This window comes from Pogona vitticeps, chromosome 13 (assembly GCF_051106095.1).
Source record: "Pogona vitticeps strain Pit_001003342236 chromosome 13, PviZW2.1, whole genome shotgun sequence".
NCBI lineage: Eukaryota > Metazoa > Chordata > Lepidosauria > Squamata > Agamidae > Pogona > Pogona vitticeps.
Window position 1 is genome coordinate 1,443,406 of NC_135795.1, and position 27,553 is coordinate 1,470,958.

The 27,553-nt window shown below is 47.8% G+C and overlaps 2 protein-coding genes across 2 annotated transcripts in view; one reads left to right on the top strand and one right to left on the bottom strand.

The window, feature by feature from the left end:
* CHTF18 (chromosome transmission fidelity factor 18) overlaps positions 1-13,356 on the top strand; it is a 21,124-nt gene extending 7,768 nt beyond the window's left edge. The window contains exons 14-23 of the mRNA XM_072982930.2: positions 457-555; positions 1,228-1,358; positions 1,884-2,052; positions 2,358-2,582; positions 2,939-3,088; positions 3,741-3,871; positions 10,951-11,095; positions 12,312-12,449; positions 12,554-12,608; positions 13,079-13,356. Of these exons, the coding sequence (XP_072839031.2) occupies positions 457-555; positions 1,228-1,358; positions 1,884-2,052; positions 2,358-2,582; positions 2,939-3,088; positions 3,741-3,871; positions 10,951-11,095; positions 12,312-12,449; positions 12,554-12,608; positions 13,079-13,218 (1,383 nt within the window). The 3' untranslated portion in view covers positions 13,219-13,356. The remainder of the gene's footprint in view (positions 1-456; positions 556-1,227; positions 1,359-1,883; positions 2,053-2,357; positions 2,583-2,938; positions 3,089-3,740; positions 3,872-10,950; positions 11,096-12,311; positions 12,450-12,553; positions 12,609-13,078) is intronic.
* GNG13 (G protein subunit gamma 13) lies at positions 13,355-24,840 on the bottom strand. Its single transcript, XM_020814046.3, has 3 exons — positions 24,462-24,840; positions 15,821-15,970; positions 13,355-14,459 (listed from the first exon to the last, which is right to left on the bottom strand). Exons 2-3 carry the CDS (start codon positions 15,916-15,918, stop codon positions 14,354-14,356), a joined length of 204 nt encoding a protein of 67 aa, XP_020669705.1. The 5' UTR covers positions 15,919-15,970; positions 24,462-24,840; the 3' UTR covers positions 13,355-14,353.
* Positions 24,841-27,553: the final 2,713 nt, after the last annotated feature.

Genomic DNA, 27,553 nt, shown 5'->3' on the forward strand with positions numbered 1-27,553 from the left:
GCGCCGGTGTCGGCCAGCACGTGGATCCTCAGTGTGCCTCCTGGGTAAGGGGCCAAGCCAAGATCGCCCAGAAGGAGAGCCGGCGTGTCGGAAGGGGTTCGTGTGCCTGTGTGACCTCGGGCGAGCTGCGCGGCGGTCCGAGAGCTCTCCCAGAAGGAGAGATCAAGAAACCACCTCTGGGGACTGAAGACCTAGAAAGCTCTGATGCCCGCAGGGGTGGCACAGTGCTTAAACTGCAGTACTGCAGCTGAAACTCTTGCTCATGGTTCAATCCCAGGTAGCCGGCTCGAGGTTCACTCAGCCTTCCATCCTTCTGAGGCTGCTAAATTGAGTCCCCAAATTGTCGTGGCGGCAATGTGTGGCTTGCGTAATTAAATTGTAAACCCCCTGTAAGTGCTATGGGGCAGAATAGAAGCAGCACATTTTGCTTTAATATAGAAGACTTGTATGTTTCAGATTACCACCCGGCAAGGCATGAAAACCGACACGGGGGCCCTCATGGCCTTGTGCGAAAAAGCCGAAAACGACATTCGCTCTTGCATTAACACCCTGCAGGTACGTCGTCACGTTTGTGGTCTTCGTTCCCCCTCTTCCTTAGGGGTTAATGCTGCCCCGATGTTGCCCTGTTTCATTGAAACGGTGCTGTGGGGGGGCACCACGTCACTTCTCCCCTTTTGGCCAGGGGGTTTGTCGCGTGACCAGTCATGCAACCGACACCTTAGCAAAGCAAGGAAAAAAACTGTGCATCCGTCCATTAATTCAACTTACCTACTGCCACTGTAGCGCAATGCTCCTTTCGGTGGTTCACAACGAAGCACACGAACAGAAGAATAAATTCAGTTCCTCAAAAAGCTTGCAGTTTATGAATGTGGGATATTGTGCTTCTGTATTCATAATTCACGCAACAGCTATTGTGGGAAACACGTGTGTAGCAATAATGCAAAACAACATACCCATCAACTATCCATCAGTCAATAAAGCCACTGACTAGCTAACCTATCTTTAGAAAAACCATTTAAAATGATGTTGGCCATTGCAATTATTATGGGAGGCACCATTCCCCCCCCCCCCCGCAACAGGATTCTGGCTTTGGGGTACTCGTGCACGCACACACACGGAACCCTGGATAAGGAATTCGAGTGACTAGGTGGGGTCCCGTTGCCTTCTGTCTTTTTATCGCCTCCGAGACGCCACGTGGCTCCAGCACTCCTTTTGCTGTCGTTCTAGTTCCTGTACAGCCGTGGCAAGAAAGACGTCACGGTGAGGACCGTGCAGGCGGCGCAGGTGGGCCTGAAGGATCAGAACAAAGGGTTGTTCTCCGTTTGGCAGGAGATCTTCCAGCTCCCCAAAACACACAGGTAAGAACGGGGAGCTTTCTGTGTCCCCGGAAGAGCTGAAGAATCCAAAAGGGGCTGCCGAGCGACTTTCCATGACAGGGTCCCAAAGGTCTTGACTAGTGATGAGCACAAACCTCGGTCCGGAGGTTCGTGTCGGTTCGTCCGTGTGTGGCACCACAGGTGTTGGGTGTTCCCGTCCCCTGATTCCCCAGATGGATCCCCCCCCCCCGCACTCGTCAGACGGCGCACGCTCCTCTTTGGCTGTTTGGCCAGTCTCCGTCCGGAGCCCCTCTGGCTCACCTCCTTGGCGGGTCGCCCACTCCAATCAGGAGGCAGGACCAGCAAACCCATGTTTCTGCCGGGGTCTGCCCAAACAGCCGAAGAGGAGGAGGAGAGGCACGCACGCCAACTGCCAAGTGGGTTGTTGGCCACAGCAGTGGGAGAACAGAACGTGCGGCCCCTGTGGTGTGTACAGACTCCCTCCTTTTCATCTCTTGGACTCTTTCTGCCCCCTCAAACCGTCTCGCTTTCTTTCCCTTTCTCAAGGCAGAGAATTGGGATGGATCCTGCGATTATGACCCACCTCCTTTCGGGGGAGGGTGGCAACCCGTTCGGGGGGGCCGCAGGGAGAGCGGCCGGCAACGCAGCTGCCCAGAGGTTCCACCACATCCTGCACCTCTGCGCCTCTTCCGGAGAACACGAGAAGCTCACTCAGGTACTCGGGGCAGATTTTGGGAAAAGTTGGAAGGGGGTTGAGCTCCCCAGATTGGAAGGGGGATGAGGTGGACCATCATCTTCCCACGGCCTTATCTCAACCCCTACCCTCCCCCCCATCTTCTGGCTCTGGATTCTTGCTAATGCCCCAGCTGGCAACTTCCGCTCTTCCCCTTCTGTCATTCAAAGGTTTCTCTGTGTGTGTGTGTGTGTGTGTATGTGTATGTGTATGTGTATATATGTGTGTATATGTGTATATGTATATATTATATATATATATATATATATAAATTTTTGGTTTTGCAGGGTTTGTACGACAATTTCCTCAACATGAAGATCAAGGAGTCTCACTTCGGCTCCGTCTGCCTGGCCCTGGAGTGGCTCGGCTTCTCTGACCTGCTGAACGGCGTGGTGATGCATGGACAAAACTTCCAGCTCATGCGATATTTGCCTTTCCTCCCAGTCTCTTTCCACTTCCTTTTTGCGGCTTCCAGTGTTCCCAGACTGGTCTATCCCAACAGCCAGCATGAGGTGTGTTTCCAGCCTTGATCCTTGATCTATGACTAATTCCCAAAGCTCCTACGCTTCTTAGTTAGTTCCTCCGTAACTCCGTGATGGGGCACCTTCTTGGCCTGCAGAGGTTTAAGTCCTGGCCCATCTGAAGTCCAAGGGAGCTACAGGGGGTGAAAGGACACAGCGTTGTGTGGAAGGGGCAAATCGTTTGACCTAGGTTTACGCAATTCTCGGCTCAGGGTCTGCGAGCCAAACCGACCTTTCCCACACCTCTCAGAAGTTGCACTGTCTGTGAACATTCTGTAGTACAGCGATGGTGATCCAAAACCAGGCGACTCATGGGTTCGGTCTGCTTTGCTTCCCCCCCCCCCCAGGCCCTGGCGAAACTGACCAAGATGCACAACCTGGTGGCTTCCATGATTTTGGGGATCACGCCCGTCGCCCGCAGCCGCACCGGGCCTCAGTCTCTTGTCCTGGAGACCCTGTGCCTCCTTTTAGAGATCCTCTCGCCCAAACTGAGACCGGTAAGGAGCTTCTCCTCCTTTGGAAAATGAGCCTTGTAGAGTCACCACTTTCTGCAGGCGAGCGCCTCTAAGTCAGGAATAAAAGGATGAGGTTTCCTGGCCCCCCTAAAGCATAAGAGGCCTAATCTTTTCAATAGAAATGATGCACCTCGTAGTTTTCTGCCTCTGAGGCTGGTAACTCCTTTCCCTTGCCTTCGTTCTGAAGGTACTGCATCCAGGTTGCCGAAAAACCCCTTTGCTCTGCAGGGTTTTCGGACCCCACCTGCCCCCCAAGCAGAGCAGAAGGGGTGGAGAATCACTCCTTCCGACGCATGCACCAGAATGCAAAGGAAGGACAGGACCACCTCGCAGCCTTTGAGCTTGTCCCCGGGGCCGGCAAGACAGTGGCTGGAAACCCACTGGCTGAGCAATCCCTCTGGGACAGATCCTGGCGCTTTGCCTTTGCGGTTAGCCAGAGCATCGGCCGTGTCCCGGCATTTACCAAGCCTGCCGTTTCCTACGACCTGTGGAGTGAGGGGTGGCCAAGCTTGGAACGGCATCTCGAGGGCCGATCGGGACCCCAAAGCGAAAGGGGGGGTCCCCAAAGGCCAGGATACTAGCCGCATAGATGGTCGAGGAAAACCCTCGCCTGCCGTCTCTGTCTCTGTTCCAGGTGAACCCCCAGCTGTACAGCCAGACGGAGAAGCGGCAGCTGGCGGAGCTGATCGGCACCATGCTGGCGTATAATCTCACCTACCACCAAGAGCGAACCCCTGACGGGCAGTACATCTACACGCTGGACCCGTGAGTGGCACCTTCTTTCATGCTTCCTCTCCTGCCGTGGGTGGAAGGTTTTAACCACCCTAGGAGACGGTTTCACAGGCTTTGCAACCCAATGTTTGAAACATCCTTGTTGAGAAACATGGCATTTGGCGTGAATGCAGAAGGGGGTGTGTTTTCCTTCCACTCTCTGGCCTGTAAAACGGGAGCGCTGAAGAGCGAGCCGGGCGTTTGCTCAGCTTTGTGGCTGGAGGTCGTGTTACGTTGAGGTCCCGGAAACGTGTATTTTAGGTTCTGTTCTGCCAGGTTGCTTCCAAATGATGGTGAATTTAGTTGGGTTCTCAAGGTATGTGAGATGTTGAAGGGTTGGTTTCCCCCCTTCCACACCCCCAGTGAGCTTCTTGGACTGAACAGGATTTGAACCCAGGCCTCCTGAATTCCTAATCTGCCCTCCTACCCACTGCACCCCATTGGCTTTCCTGCATTTTATATTGAGATGCCAGTGCTGCGTTCAAGAGCTGCATTGGGTCATCATTGCTTCAAGGATGGTGAAAAAGATGTTTTGACTTTTTAGGGCGGTGGCTTATTCACCCCTGGTCTTTGCCATTGTGCTTCTCAAAATAAAATATGTATTTGCCTCCATGCCTGGCCCTCCCATAATAGCTACTTGGAAACGATCTGACCCATCAGAGCAGCCCGTGTTCGGCTACATAGGCCTGGGTTTTATTCACAAAAAAGTCTTATCCCAGTACTTAAGAGGCTGGTTTGAAGAGGCTTTCTGAGCCAGGCCATCCTTTCCTCTCTCGTGTCTTTGAAGAGATGAGTTTAAGTCCAATCGGACAGGGAACTAGAAAGGTTCTACACTCTGACAACCCTAAAATCTAGTGCTGAATCCTACCGCCTAAGATAAGTCAGAACAGCTTTTCATAATTCACTCCAGTTTTGCCGACTGTAAGAGGTCCACCCGTAGGCAATCATCCTCCCCAATCCTCCACCATGGCCTTTTAGGCTTCACCAGAGCCCATCCCCTCTGTTTTCTCTCATGCCTTTGCCACCATGAGGACTAGAAACATTTAAAACAACCACTGAGATTCCAGGAAGGCGAATTCTGTACCCCAAAACCTCTATTCCCTTCTTTTCTTCACAAAAAGCCTTGAGCGTTGCTGTATATTCTATTTTATGACCGGCCGTGCAAGGACTGGGCTTTGGAGCCAAAATCTCGTTACCGTTCCTAAAAGATTAGCGGGTTTTGTAGAAATTGCCGAGATGCTGCATTTAATCGCTTTCTGCTTTTTTGTTTTGTTTTGACCTTGAGTGCCTCTGAAACTGGCACACACACCCCTCCAAAAATGAAAATCTTCAGTGTTTCTGTCTCTGTTTTAATGTCCTGGTTGGAAAGGATTTTCCGCAAGAGACGTAGGGTGGTCTTTTGGAAAAAAAACAGTGAGCAACCGAGTCGTGGCCTCTGCCCGGCCTCTTGTGAGATTAAAGAATCATGATAGCAGACAAGCCCAAGAATTCGGCTAAGCTGTCTCATCTCTTGGCTGAAATATCTGGAAATGCACTGTGACAGAATTTCAGTTTGGTTTCCCCCCCCCCTCTTCTTTTTTGGTCTTTCAGGGTCACAAATGTCCTCTTCTCAGCATCTCGCCTTTAGACCACATCCCGTCTGGTTTCCCTCCCCCCCCCCACGATCTGTGCCCTATAACGTCCCCCCCCACTTGCTTAATCGGGTTTGATCCTCTTTGACTTCTCAATATGTTTTGCTTCTTTCTGCAGATACAGGCACGCAAAGGAATATATGTGGCTTTAGTTATACTTCTCATCGAACTCGTAGGTAGAGGAAGGAGAGATACGGGCCTTATTTTATCCGTTCCCCCTTCCTTTTACACCCTATTAGCAAACTGGGTTTTTTTTTCTGTTGTCCGCCATTCCTACCCTATGTGATCAACCGAATACAGTCATGTTGTGTATAGCGCTGGTGTGCTACAACGCATGTGCTCGGATGTCCATTTTGTGGTGCTACTTGTGGACTCGGTCTGCCTCGCGGAGGTAAACCTGGAGATCGGGGGGGACCAGCTGATCAGCTTGATGCTAGAGGTAGACCCCTCCCGGGCTCCAGAACATCTGGGATAATGTTAAAATAATCTTGGTTAGCACTCCATTTTCATAGAGTGCATCCAGAGCACCAAGTGGGGTTTTAGAGTAAACATTTGCTGGTTCACTTCCTCGCATCTGCAAGCTGGATGCGAGGAGGCTGGTGGCAGTCCGTGTGTGGACAGGACGGGACTGTGCGGCAACAGCCTGAATCCGAAGCAGGCTGTTCCTTCCCTTAGGTCTTCTCCCACGGCCCAACACTTGAGCTGAAATCTGAGAGCTTCTGTCAAGGGAGAGCCGATGAGCCCGATTCTCTTTCTGAGGTATTCCCAAACAGGTTCAAGGGTAAAAGGTTAGGACAGGGAGTGGGGGTGAAGTACGATAAAAATATGTCACCCTTCGAGGATGAAACCAGACAATGCATTACAATTTATCCCGTTTCCTGTAGAGGTGCTCCTCTTACTGGCGTCGCGTGGTTTTCCTCAGCTCCGTATCTTGCCTTTAGCATGCTTCATTTTGTGGCTGATTACTGGAAAGCAAACACAGGCGTTGTACTCCAGATAGTCTGTTTCCCTGAAAATAAGACCTAACCTGAAAATAAGCCCTAGTAGGATTTTTCAGGGTGCTCGTCATATAAGACCTACCCTAAAAATAAGCCCTAGTTAAGTGAAACCTCTGCCCTCCACCCTTGGGCAGCAACGAGAAGATGATGACATGCCTGTATTTGAATAAAGGTAGATTGCTGTACATGGGGAAAAAAATAAAACATCCCCTGAAAATACGCCCTACTGCTCTTATTTTTGAGCAAAAATTAATATAAGACCCTGTCTTATTTTCGGGGAAATGCAGTAACTTAACGTTTCCCAGCTCTGCTCCAAAATTACCTTTTGCTATTACAGGTCCTGTTCTTTTCTGGTTCATAAGTCCTTGAACTCACGTCTGGGTCTGACTTCACTCCCTGACCTCAACCTGAAGCTGCTTTTCTTTTTTTATTATTATTTTTTTTCCAAGCAGCTCCGCATTCTACAAAACCACGCCCAAGGTTAATACTGCTGGAAATGTTCTTTCACTCCAAATCCCTTACATTCATTCAAAGGGCTTAGCGGTCTGCTCGTGCGTGCACGTGGGGGGGTGTTGCATGTGCGTGTGGCTTTCCCCCAACCAAAACCACCCTCCCTCTTCCTCATTCTCTCAGCTGGGGGCCCCCGTCTGGATCTCCGTCTGCAAATGCCGCGCTGCCTCTTTCCAGGAAAAGAGATCAAGATTTCAGGTGTTGCCCGCCTCTCCCGTCTCTCCCCCGGAGGTGTGGATTTTTGGAAGGACACCCACTTCTCAGCCTTCCTCCCCCAGCAATCAGAGTGCCCAACGGCAGGCGAAGACCGTTGGCCTTAGAGGAAGCCAAGCAGTGGCTTGCAGGGCTTTGGACGGAGAGGTGTGGAGGACCCGAAGATGCACCCGGCTCTCCCTTCTGCGGCCGGCAGCTAGAACATGCCCTTCTTCCCCCTCCTGCCCCAATGTTTCAAGCTCGGTGCCAGGAGACGTTGTTCGTTACCGACTGGGGGGTGCCCTTGGTCATCGCTTTGCTCCTCCTGGGGTTGATCTACCTCTTCATTTACCTGCCGGCCAGCCTCCAGCAGTCCTCCACGGAGGAGGTGGTGAGGAACATGACCGACAGATACGGGTACAGCGGCGTCGGCTTCATCAAACAGTGAGTGTCTCCCGGAGGGGGCCGAAGTTGGCCGGCCGCCTTCCGGTGGGTTTGCCTCCTGACGTGTTCGAGGCCATGACAGGGCAGGTGCAGAGGGGACCCCAGGCTCCCCGAGCGCCTCCTTCCTTTCAGAGAGGAAAACATTCCAGAGGGAGCGCTTTGTGCACCTTTTGCCTGGAGGGAACGCATGTTGGGTGCCGTGCCGAAGGAGCCCCCCACCCCTGGTGGCTTTTTCCTTCTGGACTCCCCCAGGCCACGTCTCTCCGGACAGACGTGGCTTCCTCAGCTGCCCGAGGCTTGCTCATTGAGGTGACGTGGAGTCGGTTTACAGCCACCAAATGGGGAAAGGGGACCCAGTGGCTGGTCTGGTGAAGGAGGAACTCGGAGCGCGCCGGTCTTTGAGGGAACGGCAGCTGGTTTTGCCGGGAGCCCCTGCAGACTCTGAAGATCGGCTGGGTGGGGGGAGAATGTTAGCTCTCTCTCTAGCTCTGGGAAGCCCAGGGCCAACATCGAAAAGACTCCGGAAGATTCCTTTTGCTCAAGTTCTCTGCATTTCCTTTCCACTGAGGGAATGAACAACCCCATTTCCAGACCTTCCCCAACACGTGGATGAAGACAAGCTGCAGAGTTGTATAATTTTACCTGGAGCTAGAAGCGTTTTGCCGAACCAAGTTTGTCTCCATCGTTTTGACGCTTCCATTCTTGCTTCGTTTTCTCTCGAGAGCCGGCGTGGTGGAGCGGAGAGAGGGTCGGACTACGACTCGGGGGACCCGGGTTCAAATCCCTGTCGCCAGAAATTCACTGGGAAGTGATGTTGGTGAACCACTCACATGCCTCGGAAATCTTATTAAAGGGTCTCCAGAAGATGGGGGACCATTTAGCGGCCTGTGACGATGCTTGTTAGCAGCATAACTGTGACTTAACTGGTTTTGCACGGGTCAGCCTGTTGGGGTAAACTTCCCCAAGTAATTCCAGTCGCAGAGAAGACCTCCTTTTCTTCAAAGGATTCCTCGTCCTCTGATTCTGCACCAGTGGCTGACCTGAATGAGTCTCCTCCTTCCCTAGAGATGGGTCCAGACTGCTGACTTGTCAGAGACTCCTCCGAGAACAGGTTGTCCTGCTGGGTGCGAAACACGTGTGCGACGCCCAAGAGACAAAATTCCTCACGTCCAGAGGAGATGGATTTGGAAAGCCAAGCTCATCCTTTCTCCAGGCGGTCTGACGGGCTCCCTTTAATCATCTGGATTGATTCACGCGTCCTGGCAAACTAGACTTGCCAATCGCAGGATTATAGCACGGCTGCTTCAAGAGAAAATTGGACCACCCTCTGTCCGATCTGCTTGGATTGGGATTCCTGCCTTGACCAGGGGGTTGGACTAGATGGCCTTTGAGGTTCCTTCCCACTCCACTGTTCTAGGATTCTGTGTTTCTTCTGCTCCCGGCCGCTATCTCTGGGGCTTGCCTCTCTTCCCAACACCGCTGGCAAGCTGGGGAAGGGGGGGGGAAGAGCTGCTTAGCCCTCTCCATCAGGTATGAAACGGGGAGAAGCAGAGCAGTAAAAAAAGCAAGATCGTCTTTATCCAGGGCACTCCATCTTCTGTCTGTGTAGCCGCAGTAGATTGTTTTAAAGAGTTCTGGCTGTTTCATGTGAATTAGGATGTTTAAAAAAAATGTAGGCTTTCCTTGTTTTCTTTTTCTCCCTTTTTTAAAATGAAACAAGTATTCCCAAGGCAAATGTTTGTCCTTCATATAAGCAGGAACAACTGTGTCTTTGCAAAAGCCACTACCTTTTGTCTTAGGAATTGTGTGTGTGCTGTCTTGAGCAAAGTTAGCTGCTCCCAAGTCCCAAGTGAACGGCTCGGATTAACCTGTCGGATGCGCTGGCCTTTGTAGAATATTCAGTCGTGATTCCTGGAGGAAACTGTGGATGGGCCTGTTTTATTTTCACCATTCATGTGGGTCTTTCTTACTAGCGATTCTGTCTTCCATGGTCGCGAGTGAAATTTGGTGTTGTTGCTGGGTTTTCTTCCAGCTTGCTAGATGCATTCAGGAGGGTGATGAGCTGCCAGTATGACGGGTTAAGGATGTGTTATTTTTTCCCCCAAAAATGTCTGCTTGGAATTATTCAAGACAATAAACCTGCAGCGTTCAGCCGAGCCAGCCTGTCTGTTTTATGGGTCCGTTCGTTCATTTCTTATTACACCCAGAGTATTTTAACTTCCAGATATCCTGTGTGGTTGTGGTGGGTAAAGTGACAAGCTAGGTCTCGAGAGACCTGCATTCAAATCCGTGCTCTGCCCTGGAAATCTACAGATTGGAACTGGTAAAACCACTCCTTAAAAACCCTGCTTATCCTATTTTTCCATGTATAAGACTATACTTTTGTGTAAAATCTTTAGATGAAAGATTGAGGGCCGTCTTATACACGGAAGTAAGCTGAGGAGAGAACAAAAACAAGTGGAGGGGAAAGCAGGGATCAAAGCGATCCTGCAGCGCTTTGATCCCTTTCCCTCTGCACTTGCTAAAGCCCACTTAGATTTCATAATTTTGGATTAGAAAAGTGTGTGGGGGGGTGTCTTATACATGGGGTGTCCTATGCACTGGAAAATACGGTACATTGAAAGCCCTTTTCGTGTGGCTAAGTCTGTTTCACTTGACGGCACATAACCCATTCTAACAATTAAATTTCTATTGCTCTTCTCATGTTTATTGCACAATAAACTGTTTTTTTCCCCCGTGGCGCTGATTATTTTGTAGGGAGAGGGGTTTTGCAAGAGGTACAGAATGTTTACGAATACTCCAGCTCCTGGTGGGTTGGGGATCATGTGCAACAGGTTGCTGGTGAAAAGCAGGTATTCCGCAAGAAGAGAGATCAAGGTGCAGTGTCACAGTCCCGTAGAACCTGGGACTGAAAAGCAACCGCGTGGTGTGGGCAGGAGAACTTTGACAAGTGGAAGGCTGGGGTAAAGTGACATTAGAGACTGTGATCCAGTAGACATGGTAGGGTTTTTTTAAAGGACTATTCTCAGCTCCAAGAGAGGGATACAATTATTTTTCATTGGGAGTCCCTAAAATCTCCCTTTTAATCTGACTTTGTGAAAGGATCATCCTTTTATATCCTTTTATTGCAGCACCTTCATCTTTAGCTTGCATGGAACTGCATGTGCCGGTGTGGAATTATTCAGTGGATGTGTATCTGTACTAAATAATTCCTTTTATAGTTCATTTTTTGCTCTCTCTCTCTCTTTTTTTTTTAACCACTCTTCTGTGGCCTGCTCTGTTCCATTGCAAACCCTAGCAACGTGGAAGAACTGTGTCGGTTCCCCGGTCTTCCGGTTCGGAAACCGTTGACTTACCAGGCCAAGCAGCTCATCGCACGAGAAATTGAACTGGAGAAAATGAGGCGGACAGAAGCCGCGCTTCAGACCCGGAACTCCGTCCAGGTCAGTCGCTGGGTCGTTGGCCTTGGGCTCGTCGGAGGGTCCGTTGGAGCTGGTGGGTTGAGAATAAACCTAGATTTGCAGGTCGAATGGTTCTCCACCAACAAGCCACGTTTAGGGAGAACGAGTCCAGAGCGCCCACTGACGAAAGCAAGCCAGGTTACGTTGCAAGAGGGATAGCAAGGGGGCAGCCACTCAGTTGACCTCCTGGTCCGTGTTGGACACCATGCGGTTGTCCTCAGATAACTCAGCTTCATCCTCTGGAGATGAATTCTTGAGAGCTTTAGGAGTGGGCTTTTTAGATTTTTTGGGACTATGGAGCCCATAATTCTCTGGGAGTCATCCCTACCCTCCCCATTGCAAAATTGGAATCTGAAGCATCCAGGCTGATGCAGGAAAGACAACATGTAATGGTAGCCAGGCATGTTGTCCCAGTTAGGGTGCTGTTAGCAGCACGGACCAATTACAGGCCTTTTTTGCGCCCTAAATCTTATATATTTCCAATAAATGCAGCTCTAGTGAAACGTCTGGACCTCTGGGGTCATCTTAGGGCTGCCAGGCATCTGGAACATAGCGCTCTGCTGCCCTCTGATGGTCACAAGCATTTAGTGCCGCTCCGCCGGTGCTGAACTCTTGACACCCGCAGCCTGTTTTCTGTCTCTTTTGGTTCTCCTTCGTGTCCCGAAATGACCTCGAGGTCTTGACTAAGGACTCCATGAGTCACAGGCAAATCACCAGCAGAGACACTGGTCCAAATCCCGTTGGCTCCATGTGCATCCAAGAGGAATCATAGAAGCTAATTGTCGCTAATAAATGGAGTGCCAGACACACCACCAGGCACATGACCGACGTGCCTCCAGCAGCTCACCAATTAACCGCGACAAGCTCTTCCTCTTCTATGAACGCAGAAAGCCCGAAGGGGCTGCTAGCTTGTAATCCCTCCTGCTTAGCAATTATCTGGAGCTGCAGAGCATGTCCAGAGATGGTGCTTTCCTTACGACAACCCTGTAAGTTGACGACTTATTCTCAGGTGGCACAAGAGTGTCAAACCCAAGACCTTCAATCTGTTGGGTTCTCGTCCACGCGAAAGACATGCTAACAAGAGAAACGAATTTTAGAATTCGTTCCCTTCTAATTTTCTTCCTCTGGCTTCCGTCAGTGAAAAACGGGACCGCCTCTTTGCTCTCTCCCATGCGCTGGTCTCTCTCTCTTCCACCAGGCTCCAGAGGCCAGTTCGCTTCCCAAAGGCGGCAATGAGGAGGAAGCGAGCCCTGACCCCACGCCTGTGAAGTCTCGACCACGGAACCACGAGCAGCGCTTGGACCACATCATGAAGGGGGCCACGTTAGCTGAGAAGGTGAATGGCCGGGCGTAAAAAGAGGGAAGCAAGAGAGAGGGAGGAAGGAAGGGGAGGGCTTCCTGCTACAGCCTCTTCCCGTCACTGTCTTTTTTTTCCCGCAGCCAGAAACCGATTTCTTTGGGCGTGTAATCACCAAGAAGAAGGTGTCTCCTGTCGGTAAGTCTTGGGGTTCAGGAGGGGCCTTGGAGCAATGCCGAAATACAGAAACAGTATGGCTTACCTTAGCTTTGCAACGTTTGTGAAAAAACTATACAAAAAACAATAAGCTTTCTGCGGAATTAGAATTCTCTTATAGGTTTTACAACTTTCTCCAGCCTTAGCATCATGCATGTGGGACACACTTCTTAGAATTACATTGTGCAGACAGACGGATAGTAATATCAGAGAGAAACCCCCTTTTCTTACAGCTTAAAACTTTTGGGTTTTCGCGGTGGGCACCTGGCCTCGTTTCCATAGATTTAGAGTGTGTTTAAGCTTGTCAAGTAGCCACTCTGAAAAATTCACTAACGATCAGGATTTGGGTTAGAGTTAGTCTTCTCCTTACCCTCGAATTTCCCTGTTCACAATCTGCCGTAATTTTTTCCATCATCCTTTCCTCTCTCTCCTCCCCCTTCCCCCCCCACCAGCCGTCAATCAGTTGCCTGAAAAAAACATGATAGAAAATCTGATTGGGAAAGCTGTTGGAGAAAGTGACGTTTGGTTCCGGTTCAATGAAGGCGTGTCCAACGCCGTTCGGAGGAATATTTACATTAAAGATCTGTTCTAGCGAATGAGAACTTGTGAGCCAACGTGGGAGTTGCGCGTCTGAAATGGCCGGCGTTTGGATACTGTGCAGGAATATTTTTGCAGGCATCATACTCTGTTTTGTACTGTTAAAAAAAACAATAAATTTGAGGCACACAAAGATTTGTTCTCTTTATTTCCTTTATGAACTGTTGTCTCAGCCGCTTGGTTGTGGATTGTGTGTGTGTGTATTTTTTTTAGTGCAAAATGGCATACTCTACACGATACAAAAGACGTATTTAAAATAATTGAAAATTCTTTTATAAAACTCATGTGTTCCTTTACAAGTCCAGAAAAAGAGAAGGAAAGACAGAAACGACAGAAGGTTACAGACCTACAGGAAAAGAGAAACAATGGGGTTGATAACTACTCAAATGCTGTCTTTTTACAGTTACATAATCCTTTCCTTTCTTGGCGTTGCCATGACTGTACTTTTCGGATCATGTTTCAAACCCACATTGTGTGCCTCATTCTCTCAAGAATTCCCAAACCATAGACTGGGGCACATTTGTGTATCATAAATTAAGGGCAGCAGTGTGATTGACTGAAGTATTGAACCGTTGTTTCGAGGGGGGGCATTTGTCAAAGTGCCAGTCAGCCCAGGGACACCTTGTGTGGCATAAATTGGCTCATCCTTTCACTCCCTACCACAGCAAAAAATATGGATGGTGGTGGCACCCCCTGAAGGGAAGCCATGAGGATAGTATTGCTGACGACACGTAGGAGAATCTCCGTGGCATCATTACTGCGTCAGAAATGGAGCCTTCCTTTCATGAGGGAAAAGAGAGACCGGGATTCTAATTCATTCCAATAAACTAGATTTTGCTACAGTTTTAAGACCCAATCAAGAAAATTATGTATTTTGTTCTATATTGAAGAGTGAAACATCTCCCGCTTCAACCCAGCGGATGATCTGTGTGCCCCAGATACCAAAAATTTGGGAAACGTCACATTGAGCCACTGTATAAAAGCACCCCCGCACTAACAAAAGAGTATAAATGTGAATTTAGCCAAAGCAAAACTCTAACAAAGACTTTCTATGTTCAGCTCTCATGCAACTTTTGAGTATCTTCAAAGGAAGCCATATTTTTATCCCTCCCGGACGGTGTAGTTGTCGGCTACAGGATGGTACATTTTCCTTTTTCCACCCAGGGGTTAGTCTTCATGAGCTCTGGATTGAGAAATGGATCCTCTGGAATTCCTTCTTCTATCCACTTTAGAAATCTAGAAGGGGAGATAAAAACTAAGAGGCTGTTTCCTCCACTTAAGATGAGACTAGTGTTGACCCTTGTGCAGCCATGATGTGTTGCTTGTAGAGCCATTTTCCAGAAGAGGGGTGGGGTGACTGTAAGCACCAGCACCCCAACCTTGAAGGGCTGCACTGCATATACACACCATCCAAAGCCCAAAATTATTTTAAATAAATTAGTGTTTTTTAATGAGTGAAAGAGCTCTCTCCCACCCTCTAGTGGCTAAAATTATTTTTATACTTTATTTTATTTTTTGGTTAAATTAGGGTCTACGAGATGGGCCCCAGCAGCGCTGATAGGGGGGATTTGGGGGAAATTGGATCTTGGACCTCTGCCTTTAAAGCACATGTTGCTCAATGAAGTCATACGCTTTTCCTTCTACAACTCATGGATGGATAGATGGGTTTATATCTTCCCTTTGTCTTTTGGATGCAATGAGAGTCAGGGAGGATGAGCAGAGAATGAGCCTGAACACAGCAATCCCATCCACATAAACATTAGAACGTGGACATCCTTAAGCTCTTGTAGCAAGTGGATTCTGGGCTTTGTGGTCCCAAAATTCACATTTCCAAGCTGTGTGGAAAATCTACTAAGCCCCTTAGCTCCAGTTCTACAGAATTTATCAGCCAGGTCCCACTCTGTTTATCCAGCAATTTTCTTCTAGTGATGGAAATGGAGCATGGGTTGGATTTAATTTTCCCCTTCCTTCACAGCCCCCCTTTCTGCTCCCTAAAAGAGCCCTTGGGAGCAGACTGAGGGGCCATCAGAAATTCCCTCCCCCCCCTTTTTTTTTTGAATGGTTCATAGGGACTATAAACATGGATTTGGTTTTGTTTGGCTTTTTTAAATGATAGCCCGAGCAACTCAGCATGCAAAATTCTGTATCTGGATAGTTGTCTGGATAGCTCAGTGGTTGAGGTCTCTATCTGTGAAGCCAGAGATTGGGAGTTTGATTCCCCCACGGGGCTTCCTGGTGTCAGAGCCAGCCTGGGTGGCCTTGGGCAGGCAAGAGAGTCCCAGGCCGCCCCCGGAAGAAGGGAATGGTAGACCACTTCTGCATATTCTCTACCTGGAAAATCGTAAAAACTGTTATCATCGTCTCATCCTAGAACTGGACAGCTGGAAGGGACCCTCTGGATCGTGGAGTCCAGCCCCGGTCAAGGAGACACAGCGGGGGAATCAAACTCCAAACCACTGAGCTATCGCCGTAAGTCACAATTGACTTGATGGCACATGATTATTATCATTATGGAATATCTCATGCTCTTGCTGTGTGTAAATAATAGGCGATGGTGCTACTGCCCACAAAGGAAAATAATTGGAATAACCACTCACTCAGGGATTGTTTTAGAAGACAACTCTCGCTTGTAAGCCAGCTGGTACTTAAGGCTTTCGACCTCTTTTTGCCACTGGGGGGCGTCCCATTCATCCATGGAGAACCGGTAGGGTGGTAAGTCCTCGTCAAGGAAGGAAGGTCAACCAAGACTGAAAATCAAATTAGAACGATGAATTAAACACCCTTTTTTTTTCTTTACCATGCAGTTCCTCCAAGGGCGATGTATGTGGAAATTCCTCCCGTCATTCCATCCATGCAATGACTTTGATAGATTCCATTTTTAGCCTGCTTATCTACTTTTCTCTAAAGGAAAAGAAAAACGCACGGGGTGGCTATCGGAGAAGTAAAAACAACTCAAGAGAATTATTGGATGACACCAGGAGGGGACTAGCTCGTTTTCTGCTTAACAGCAAAAGGGAAAGGAAATTTGAAGGACCAAAGACCTTTTCAAGCCAGGGGTTCCTGCTGCCTTGGTCTTTTTATTTTATTTTATGAGGGGCATTTCCCACTGCTACGTAAACAAACTGTGAAACAGACACACTGAAGGTGTCTTCCATGCTTTAGCCAACAAATGTTGGCCAAATCTACCGTATTTTTCCGTGTATAAGACCACCCCCATGTATAAGACGCCCCCCCCACAGCCCAAGACAGATCATTGGGAAGATGTTGACATTAAAACCAATTAATTTGAAATTAGCTCATCCACAAACGGAAAGGCAAGGCAAATCCATCCATGGAAGGGTCCTATCACCTTGAAACCCTGTCCCGTTAGCCGTCTCGCCGGCCCGTTCTGCACCGACTGAAGCGTCTGGCTATTTCCCCCGTACACAGATTTTGCCTCCTATCCATTTTTCACAGCCTTCAAATCAGCTGCACATCTGGGCTTAGTGGGGGAGGTGCTGCAGCGCACCCACAATTTGCATCGCTCCATCTTTCAGCATTAACGTTTGACTAACAAATCCTTCCAAAGGCTGCTCGGGCGGGAGCAGCTGTTGTAGGCCTGATAGAAATGGGAGATTTAATCCGGATCCAAAGAGCTGGTTTTGGCAGGGCTTGCTTGCTTTGGATGGCGGATTGGAAGCCCAGCAGCCGTGCCATTATTCCTTTTGATCGAAATATATCTTAGAGCACACAGACACACATACACACACAGAGAGAATGTGCATAGCTAAAGAATCAAAGATCAAACTTGTTTGCTTAGCATTTCCTGTGCAATTCTGCACATGCAGCTGTAAAATCAGATTTTTGTCATTGAGACACATCTCACTTGAGAGGGGACCAGGTGACTTTACCTGCTGTCCAGGTGTTGCTACCTGTGGGCGACAGGCAACTTCATGGTCCCCGAGCTCCCTCCTTCTACCTCTTTATTGATACATCATCACTAATGCTTCGAAAAGAAGACTACGCTTCAAACACCTTGCAAACAGAGGATTGCACTCTGTAGAAGAGACCACACATGGCTATCCTCTCTTCAAGGCTGGCCACACGCCCGGCTGGAAGGAACGGGCCTTCCTCAACTGAAAAGCCACAAATTTGGTGGTAAGAAGCTTAAGGGGCCAGCTCAATCATCGGACAGGGTGAAACGGCTGCCTCGAGCTGCAGATTTGTGTGGGTCTCCTGGAAGGAGTAGCTGCTGAATTCATACGAACTGTAATTTTTATGCGCAGTGAAGGCAGATGGCTGATGATCGAAAGCTGATTTTTGGGATGTCGGAGTGTACAGCCGCTTTTGCACAAGACGACAAAGCCAAGCGCAACCCCCCCAAAATATTGTGAAAAGAAGCTTTTCATTGGCAACCTGCACCAGGAGGAAAAGATTCTGGACGTGTTCAGTTATAGCAGAGAGTGAACAGAAGAAGCTGGAGAAACACCCCAGATCTCCAGAGCGACTATTTGTACGTTAAAAGGTCTAGGTGGCTCCTGCAGTTTTGAGCCTAACTGCAGCCTAATGTTTTCTCTACCAGAATTAGCTAATCCTGATTAATATCTCATCAACGTGTATAGCTAAGGCAGAAAGTCTCAAACTTATTTCTTCATTCTGAGGGGGCAAGGGTTGGTTCCAGATGTTTTGACCTCAAACACTGACGTTCTGCTTAAACGGTCTTGTTGAGGGAAGGCTCTCCCCTTGGTCAATTGCTTTGTCTCAAAACCCGCCAGGATTAAATCCATTGATGCAGCCTGGGTTTTTTTTGTGTGTGTGTGTCTGGTTTTGGCACTTTTAATCACTATGCATTATAAACAGGGCCATGTTGTTTTTGCTCATTGTTGATTGATAAATACGAAACCGTGAAATCTGGAGTGTGCTGCGAAAATTTCACCCTCGGTTCAGAAAGCTCCCTCTTCCATTAGCGCATCCTAAAAGACACCTACGTTTTGTGTTTTCGGTTTGATTTGTGCAAAATTCGCCTATATTTATTCAAGCGATAAAGCGAAACCTTGCCAAAAATCCAAGTGATGGCCAATCAACTGTTCCATGCATTGAGAAGAGTAAGATTTCATTCAAGAAATTAAATTCCTGGAGTCATTGATGGCCAGGCAGACATGGGAAGAAGAAAATTTATTTTTTCTCATTTCACAAATTAGGGAGACGAAGGTCAGCTTAGCCACCACAAAAGGGGGGGGGGACACTACACTTTGTCCATACTTCTGTAAAGGACTCTCACAACTTGAAAAGAAATAGAAAGAAAGCAGAGGAAGCCACATAACAAATAATAAAGGAATAAAAGGATTAATTTGTGCAAAAATGGATTTGCATTTATACACAATTTCATGCATATCTTCCTTAAACAACCCCATTGCCCTCCCATTGTGATTTTCACCTGGCCAGCTAGAAACAACTGTGTGCAGAGTTTCGCAGTAACTGTTTATAAATAACAAGTGACTTGCAGTTATTCTGTTCTTTAATAACTAAGGTGTAACTAAGAGATTGTAACATAACTAGAGGTAACTTTACTTTGTGATATGACTGCGATGGAACTGATCTAACATAGTTAGATCACAAAAGTGGCAAAGTTGAGCCCCAGTTATATTACAGCTGAGCTGTATCTTATTTACACCTTTATTACTGAAAAACATAATTCATTCAAAACATTTTTTATAAATACAGGAGAAAGGTGGCTTCGCCAGTTAGTTGTGCTTTCTACCGCACACTAACACCTTGTAGTGATTTGCATTAAACACGAAACAACTAGTTTAGTTATTTTTTAAAAACAAGAATCAACTTTTTATAAAAAGTGGAATTGTAAAGCCACCAAATTACTTTGGAGCCCTGGACTAGTAACTGTAACTAATTAATTTTGATGATTATTTCCTGAGCTGTGTCTGCATATTGCCTTTAAAATGTGAAGCCAAATAAAGTAGCAAGAATTTCTTTTACACCCAGTGGAAACAAGATGGGTAGTATGTCAGCACGTAGTAACGAAATTAGCAACAAGACAAACTTTGGAAATGATGATGCTTCCAATCTGTTCTCCCCCAAACCTAAATTTGCACAATGGAATTTTGCAAATTTCCATGTTTCCGCTCTTTTGCTTTTCCTGCGTAGCTTTTAGCCCTATCCAAGACTCATCAGTTTGGACTATTTATGTAGTTAGAAAATCTTAGAGGCTTCTGAGTAACAGAGATTTAAACGAGGCTTACCTTTAGCCGCCCAGCTTTTGCCCTGTGAAAACGTAGCCAAAGAAACAACACCGGCCTTCTCTCCAACCCATCATTGAGATACATCTGCTTTGCATATTTGAAAAGCATTTGCATCCAACGAAGCAAACTCACAATCTGATTTGATTTCAATTTGAATACATCTGAAGCCATCCAAGAGAGACAGGTTGGTGAGCATCACGACAACAAGGACTGACCCGACCTTTGCCCTTCCTGGGGCTGGATCCAGATCTAGACTCAGCACCGCTGCCTTCTGTCTCCCAGAGTGGAGAGAAATCACGAGTAACACATTGGCTGGAACCCAGATGCTTAGTGCGGTAAATTGCACTAGAGTAGGCCCATTGAATCAATAGGGGATTGAGTGGGTCAGTTCCTCTGCCTGTTCCATTGTATGACAGTGACTCGCTGGGCTAACGTTCAAGCTGGGCATCGCAACCTTGGGTGACCCAGGGATTCTTGGACTACAACTCCCAGAAATCCCGGCCAGCATCGCTAGCGATAAAGACTTCTGGGAGTTTTCATCCAGGAACCTCTGGGTCAGAGTGTCTAACTTAGGGCTAGGAAGACCTGGGTTCAAATCCTTACGGCTACATATAATCGCTCGGCCAGACCTATTTCACGGGGCTGTTGGGAGGGAGGAAACCGGGTAAGAAGGATTTTGTTTTGTGATTGGATCCTGGAAGGCAAACACAGGCTTAATTTGCAAATCCGGCTCTTGAGCGATGCCTATCTTCATGAAATCCCAAGAGCAAGAGCAAAAATCGGTTAAGCAAAGGAAATATACATGCTCTTTAATATCTAGTTTGATCCAGAGACCTTTGTTTGTTGACCGGTTCTCTCCATCTGTCCCACTGCCATTCCTGCGCAATCTACCCCTCGAGATGGCGGTAGTAGTACATCAGAATGGTTCAAGAGAGGAAGGGCTTTCTCTCCCTGTTCTTACAGCAGAAAGGAGGGGAACAACACAAACTCTCGCATAAAACCCCCAAAGACCAGTACGGACAGTTCCAGAACTGGTGTACGTCCAACATTAATCCACGAAGGTACGGGGCGGGGTGGGGCGAAGCTTAGATCTGATTAACACTGACGTAAAAGGGATCGGAAATCAGGTGGTCCTCTTGCATCAGAGCCTCGATTTAGTGGTTCGATAGGAGAGCATCCACGTGCGAGCCGGGTGGAGGAGCCTGACTGGGTAAAGCGAAATCGGGTTTTTTTTTCTCACAAACATTAAGATTTTAATGCACACGGCACGGCCCCAGTTATTAATGAGAGACCCTGGAATGAGACAAGACCCAAGCGTTCTGCCTTTTCTGTTGGTTTCCTTCAAACTCAACGAACCAAACAAGGAGAGAGTAAAGGCCTTCATCAGTTCAGGCACACGAAACTCCTCCTGCTCGGCCGCCACGCAGGCAGTAAAGCCAGGCGGAAGGACCAGAAACCAACCGGTTCCCAAAAACTCATCAAGGGGCCTTTTGGAAAAACCCCTTCCTTGCTAGCCAACAACGGTTAGATGAATCTTTTCAGCTGTTAACCACACAAAGTTTGGCAGGAAAAATAATAATATTTCACTAGGTTATGTCTTGAATTCGCACTCGGGACACCAGAGATCGGGGTGTTTGGAGTGCCAATTCAAGACATAACTTCATTGTCAAGTCAGACTTAATTCGCATCAGTGACTCGACTCTAACTCAACTCGGGTTTTTCTTTCTTTCAATGATTCGAACTCAAGTCACGACCCACCCACCTCTCCCGTTTTTCTGGGAGGGAAACTTGTTTTTAATAAGGACTCAGACTTGGTACTTGGGTACCGAAGACTCAGAATCGGACTTGAGACTTGTTGCCAAAGATCTGCCTATGTCCCTACTGAACACCAGGTTAATCGGGGTAAATTAAGTCTAACCACCAGGTTGATGAAGGCAAATTAAGTCTAAAGACGAAAACAAGACCTTCCACACTAGCGCCAGTGAGACACGATAGTGGGACACAAGCCAAACACAGCCTCTTTACCTCTGGTTTGGCATTATCCCATGACTGTTTTTCCAAAATATACCTACGGTTGTGTGAACCTTCTGGAAATGTTGGTCATAGATACAGATATTACAGCTACTGATATTTAAGCTTGTTTAATTCCCATCTATGCCCATGAAAAAGAGTTCAGAAAAGGCTTAACAACTCCGGTGAAATCAGCAGGAAATCAGTGGTCTTGGGAGGGGGGACTGGATCATGTCACAAGCTAAAACCTTGCATATCGGTATTTCATCTATTTAGGTTGTATTAAAATGCCTTCTGCATTACTGCAGGCAATCTATCAGGCAGCTCACAAAACTGGCATGATGCATGTATAAACTGGGAGGCTGGTTTCTAGGCTAAACTGTACCTCCTTCTGGGGAGGTGACCCAAATTATATTTCTGTTCCCTCTCCTTATGCCTTCCTGCTAACATCTCTTTTTCTAGGCCAAATACACAGGATCCTTTTCTTCTGCTTGACTCCTCTTGATCACATCATTTTGACCACAAGCTCACCAGGTCATTTTGACGGGGCAAGAGTTTCAGGGCAGGATTTTTCACACAACATGCAACCGGTTCATGGAAATCCACAGCCACCCTGCTTGGTGGTGAGCCCGACCCTAAAAAAAGCCATTCTGATGGTTGTTGTGGGTTTTTCGGGCTCTTTGGCCGTGTTCTGAAGGTTGTTCTTCCTAACGTTTCACCAGTCTCGGTGGCCAGCATCTTCAGAGGACAGCACTCTGTGCTCTGGTGCAGTTGGTTTGGGAGTGGAGTATTTATGGCTGTGAGATCAAGCTTTTGTCCTTTTCAGGAGATGGGTGATTATGGTGATCAGGGGAAACAATACTGTCTTTTAAGGATGTAAACCACCGTTGTATAGTCATCATTTTTGGCTTTAAATGTTGCCTTTCAAGGATGTAAACCGCCAGGAGTCCTTTTCAAGGAGAAAGGTGGGGTAAAAATATTTTAAATAAATACATAAACATCTTTGATGACGATAACTCGGAGGTTCTGAGGTGTTCACCAGTCATTTTCCAAGCAGTCAGCCACACATTCAGGATATGTTCCCTATATGGAACCTCCATGATCAGAGGCAGTCTACCCTATGCGTACCAATGGGGATAGTTGTGATTCTTTTGGTGTCGGCCGGGGATCTTCCAAATGGAGCCAGATGGCCGTGGTTGGAATCGGAGCCAAGGCCGAGCATAGTTTATCTTCCCCCAAATAGTGGATGTTTTTTATTTCTACGCTGGCTGTTTTGTCAAACACCCTTTCCAAGCCGTTGAAAACTCTATTTAAGGGCAGTGTGGAAGGCCAGGATTAGGAGATGCACCTCTGCTCTCCCTAACAAAGCCGCAGATCATCAGGGACCTTGAGTCCGTCTCCATGCAGAACGTCAAGGCTGCTGATCCCCTGCGGTCCCGTCTCCCTCTGGGAAAAGGGGCCGTTGAAAACAAACAGCCTTTGCAAACTTAAATCAGTCCACGCACAACTGTGAAGCTCAGACAGACTTCCTCTGGAAATGCTCCCTAGATACTCGTACACACGTTGCAGAGGATGCTTGGACCGACCTCGGCCACATACCGTTACCCTCTCTGGTTCCGTCCTTCCGGGATTCAAAATGACTGCTATAAGCAGGAAGCCACTTTTTTAATGACTAAACCCCGGCTGAAACATTCGAGTGACATTTATATAATCCTTTTGGATCAACGTAATTGGAGTGATTAAAAAATCCTCATACAACAGATGCGTCCCAGGGCCTGTTATTCAAATATCTGAAGCCACCTTCTGCTGACTTGTGGATGGTGGATCCAAGACTGCCTGGCGCTGGGTCCGTTCATTTGCATCCGGCCACCATCATTGCAAATCCTTCTTTGCACAAAGTCATATTCCGTGGAATAGTGAAATGTTAGGGAAATACGCGTACGTTTACATCGGGGGATGCTCCACACGAAACCAAGGGAGGCTGCCCAGCCTAGAATTTTTTTTTTCAAACCAGAGATCTATGGTGAATTTGGGATTTTCTGCTTTCGAAGCAGGTCCTTTGGAATAACGCGCCCTGGCTATACTTATTTTCTGAGCAGGGCACCCGGGCACCCCTTAAACCATGTGCAAAGTCCCCGGGGGGGGGTTCCCTTTGTAAATCTGAAGAGGGCAAAAAGGTGCAGACCTTTGATTGTATTGAGGCACACATACAAAAAAAGAATTTGCCCATCACTTTCCACCCTATTGTCCCAAAAAAGCGCCTCAAAATCTAGAATCACGCCTACAGTTTCCAAAAATTTGAATGAGGAAGAGTTAGTGAATTTTTCTGTTCAAGGGGCTTGTGCTATCTCAAAGCAAAAGGCTTGTTCTATGGTATAAGCTTCAGACGCAGTGGGTTGCAGGCCGTAAAATTGTCCCCAAAATAAAATGTGTTCATTTTTAAGGAAGACAAGATCTTTTTCAAAGTGGCTGGAAATGCACCTCTCTCTTGCTTGTTTTTTTCAAAGTTAGAAACACTTTATCAAAAACAAGCATTGCATCTCTGTCCAAAAGCAAAATGTGCCTAAGAGCTCACACACACACACACACACACGAGCCCAACCCAGCTGCCTTTTCTGAATAAGTCTGCTTCAGCATTGACTGGGCAGGCACATTCCAGAATTGCCAGGGCATCATCCTCTCGGGAAAAGCAAGATCCAGCCTGCTGGGTGCGACTGAGGGTCCGTCTACACCAGCATCCTGTATCCATACTTTGCAGAATAGACATAAGCAGAATATAGCAGCAATTCTTGTTGTTTGATTCAAATGTTTGATTCTCAAAGCTAGACTGCTGATGTACATGGAGGATCCGTTTAGCAGTCCCCAGCAAGAAGCAACACGGATGGAAACGGAGCATCAATTATTTCAGCACTCAGGAGGAATAGCTGCCTTCCTCATCTACCTACATGGCTTCCCCCCCCCCTTTCCTAAGGAAACCCACCCAGCCGCTTACCTGAGAAGACGCAGGGTGGGTCTCAGGCCCACGAGGGGGGTGTCCTTGTTCTTAAGGAGCACGGTTCTCCAGCCGAGAGGCACGGACGGTTCACCACCAAAGGCTGAGAGGGCTTCCTGGATCTTTCCCCAGCCCAAAGCCCTCCGCCGCTGTTAACAATTCCAAACCCTCAAAGTAATCTATTAATGCACCGCCTGTCCAGCTGCCTCTGGAAAAAAAGAGAGAGAGAGAGAGAGAAGGATAATGAGCAAAGACTCCTCCTCGTCCTGGCTGCCGTTTAATGGTTTAGAGTGGAGATAAGCAGAGAGAGGGAGGGAGGGAGGGAGAGCCTCTGCCCGCTTTCTCTCCCACTGGTACGGATCCATCCCAATGGCCCTCTGGCAGCCGGTGCCAAAGAAACCAAGCAACAGGTAAAGGGATGCTGAGCGGCTCCCCTCCTGAGGATCGTGGCAGCTTGGTCACAACAATTTCCATCACGAGCATGTCTGAGCATCAAGGACCAGGGAGGGTGCCTTAATTGCTCCCCCTGGGGGGGCAGGGGTGGGGAGGTTGGTAAGGGTGGGGACACAGCAATTCTAAGCCAACAGCATCATCACTTCTATGGGGATGATTTTTTTAATACTGTAGATAAAGGGCTGGCTGGAGAGCTCCGTGGTTGAGGCATGTGGCTACGGAGTCAGAGGTTGGGAGTTTGATTCCCCCCCTCCAAGGCCTCCTGGACAGGGGATGGACTGGATGACCCCATGGGGTCCCTTCCTAAGACCATTATTATGAACGTCTGGAGAGGTCAGCGGTTTAGCTCTCCGTCTTCAGAGCCAGAGGGCGGGGGTTCAATTCCCCGCCATTGCCTGCAGAGAGAAGAGCCATTATGGTGGAAGTTAGCAAAAAGGTATGAAAATCTGTGGTTCTCTGCCAGCTGTCCGGGGACCAAGAATGGAAAGCCCTCCAGGTGGAGCACAGGGTTCCCGTTTAATGACAAAGAATTCTCTGTTCACCTCGCCTCTAAACGTTCTTCCGCAGGCCTGCAATTTTAACCTACACCCCCCCCAAAAAAAAAACACTAACAGAGCAAGGTACTGTGGGCTTGGTAGGATGGATGTTACTGGCATGTGTTGACGGCCACAGAGGGGCCCCAATCCTGTCTTGGCTGAACACGGCAGCCCCTGTTTCAATCTAGGCAGAAAATATTCACCGAGCGACAAATAAACTCCCAATTAAATCTGCTCCGTTGTCAATTACAAGCAGCGAGCAAACACATCAGCGTAACAGAATCAATCCATCCAAAACCCGCAAAGCATCCTTGTGGGGTTGTGTCCCTATATATTTGGGTTGATTTGCCCACGCTGTACTACTAGAGCACTAAAACACTCCATCATCCGTCTCCCCCCCCCCCGCCCCAGCACGGAAAACACTCTCGCCCTAAGAGACGCCACGTGGCCACTATATTAAAGAGGTCAGTGTTAGCGTATCCCAAAATTACAAGATTATGGAGCCGTTTGACATCAGATATAATCTCCGAGTGCCGCCTCTTCTGAATAGTTATCAGGAGGGATTGTGAGGTTTTAGCTGCAAGTGACGTCGGATGTAGGTTATGGGATTTTTAGAGATGTTTCTAGTAGGTTGGAGAAACAGGGGCAAAGCTGGTTGCCAGTGGTCATCCTGCCTTCTTCCTTTTACGCAGAAACCACAAACCGCCCAGTGGCATCCAAGATGCTCATTCACAAAGGACTCACTGTGGCCAGAAAGGTGGTACCACCTGCCAAGTCCGCAGGTGTCTTTTCTAAAAAAATGCCCGGCCCAGTCATGAGGTTGAGGGGAGGTGGCTGCTCCCAGGGGCGAAACTCGGGCCCTCGTGAAGGGGGGGCGAAAGATCAGCTCCATGGGACAAAGCTGAATGTTCTGTTTCAAACCCCAAAATATCTGTGTTGGAAATGGCCAAGCAGACGGACTGAAGTTTGCAGGATTAGCGCTCGTCGTAAAGGTCTGGGGGAGGAAGACACTGGAGGAAATCAGGAACTCAAAACTTGTGGGCTGTTTATATTCACCCATCTCATGTCCACATTTCACCCACAAGTGACAAAGACTTGATTTCCACACTGGCATTCCCCTTTCATGAAGATTTCTCACTCATGTTGCTTAGCTTGGGCTGTGGTGTTAAGTCGCAAAACAGAAAACAAACAAACAAACAAAAAATCTCATGTATTCCAAATTCTCTTGGTGATGGAGCCTGCGACCCTGTCCTTTAAAATGATGACCACTCAGGACACTATCTTGCTGAAAAACAGGTTGCGGGTGCATTAAATAAACAAACCAATGATACCCAACTCGTGCCACATCAGAACGGGCCACTAGGGGGAACCAGAGAATTTTCCTCTCTCTATTTCTGAGTGGTTGGTAATTCAGCAAATTACTTGCACAATGGCGGCATTGATCATGACGATGACAACCTGCCTCCTGAGAAATAAGGATGAATGCCATGAGTTCTTTTTAAAATGTAACTTTCAGAGCTCTGCATATCACCCTATCACCAATGCACAATATTTCATCTCACAATGTAGAACAGATTCTGCCCAGCAGTCCGGCAAGTGTGTGGCATGCTGTTCTTTTTTAGTGCTTCTGACAGCTTTAACCCAATTATGGATTGCTGTTATTTCTTTCTATGTCCTTGTTCCAGTTTTTCCAAGTCCCATCACACAAAACCCGCTACTGTGATCCGCAGTTCAAGGACTTCTGCAGAAAACCAAAACTAATCTTACCGCTCCTCACCCCACTGAAAAATCTGTTTACTTTTCACTCTTCTTAAGGTCAGAGCATAATTTAAGGGGACCGCATATTGTCTCCTCTTACAACAATGATATACCTCCAGTAAACATTTTAGTCCAGTGCCCGAAACACCAGATTCATCAATGAAGCTGTGCTATCTCCAAGTTGAAAAATATCAAAACAAAGCCAGGTTAATTTGCAAAAAACCAACAGTGGTGACCTTGTGTTAGAATACTCTCTTTTTCTTAAAAGTCTTGTGAGCCCCTAACTAACAAACGTTAGTGTCTACAGCTACACATACAAAACTCTAGTTCAAAATAGCCTTCAGA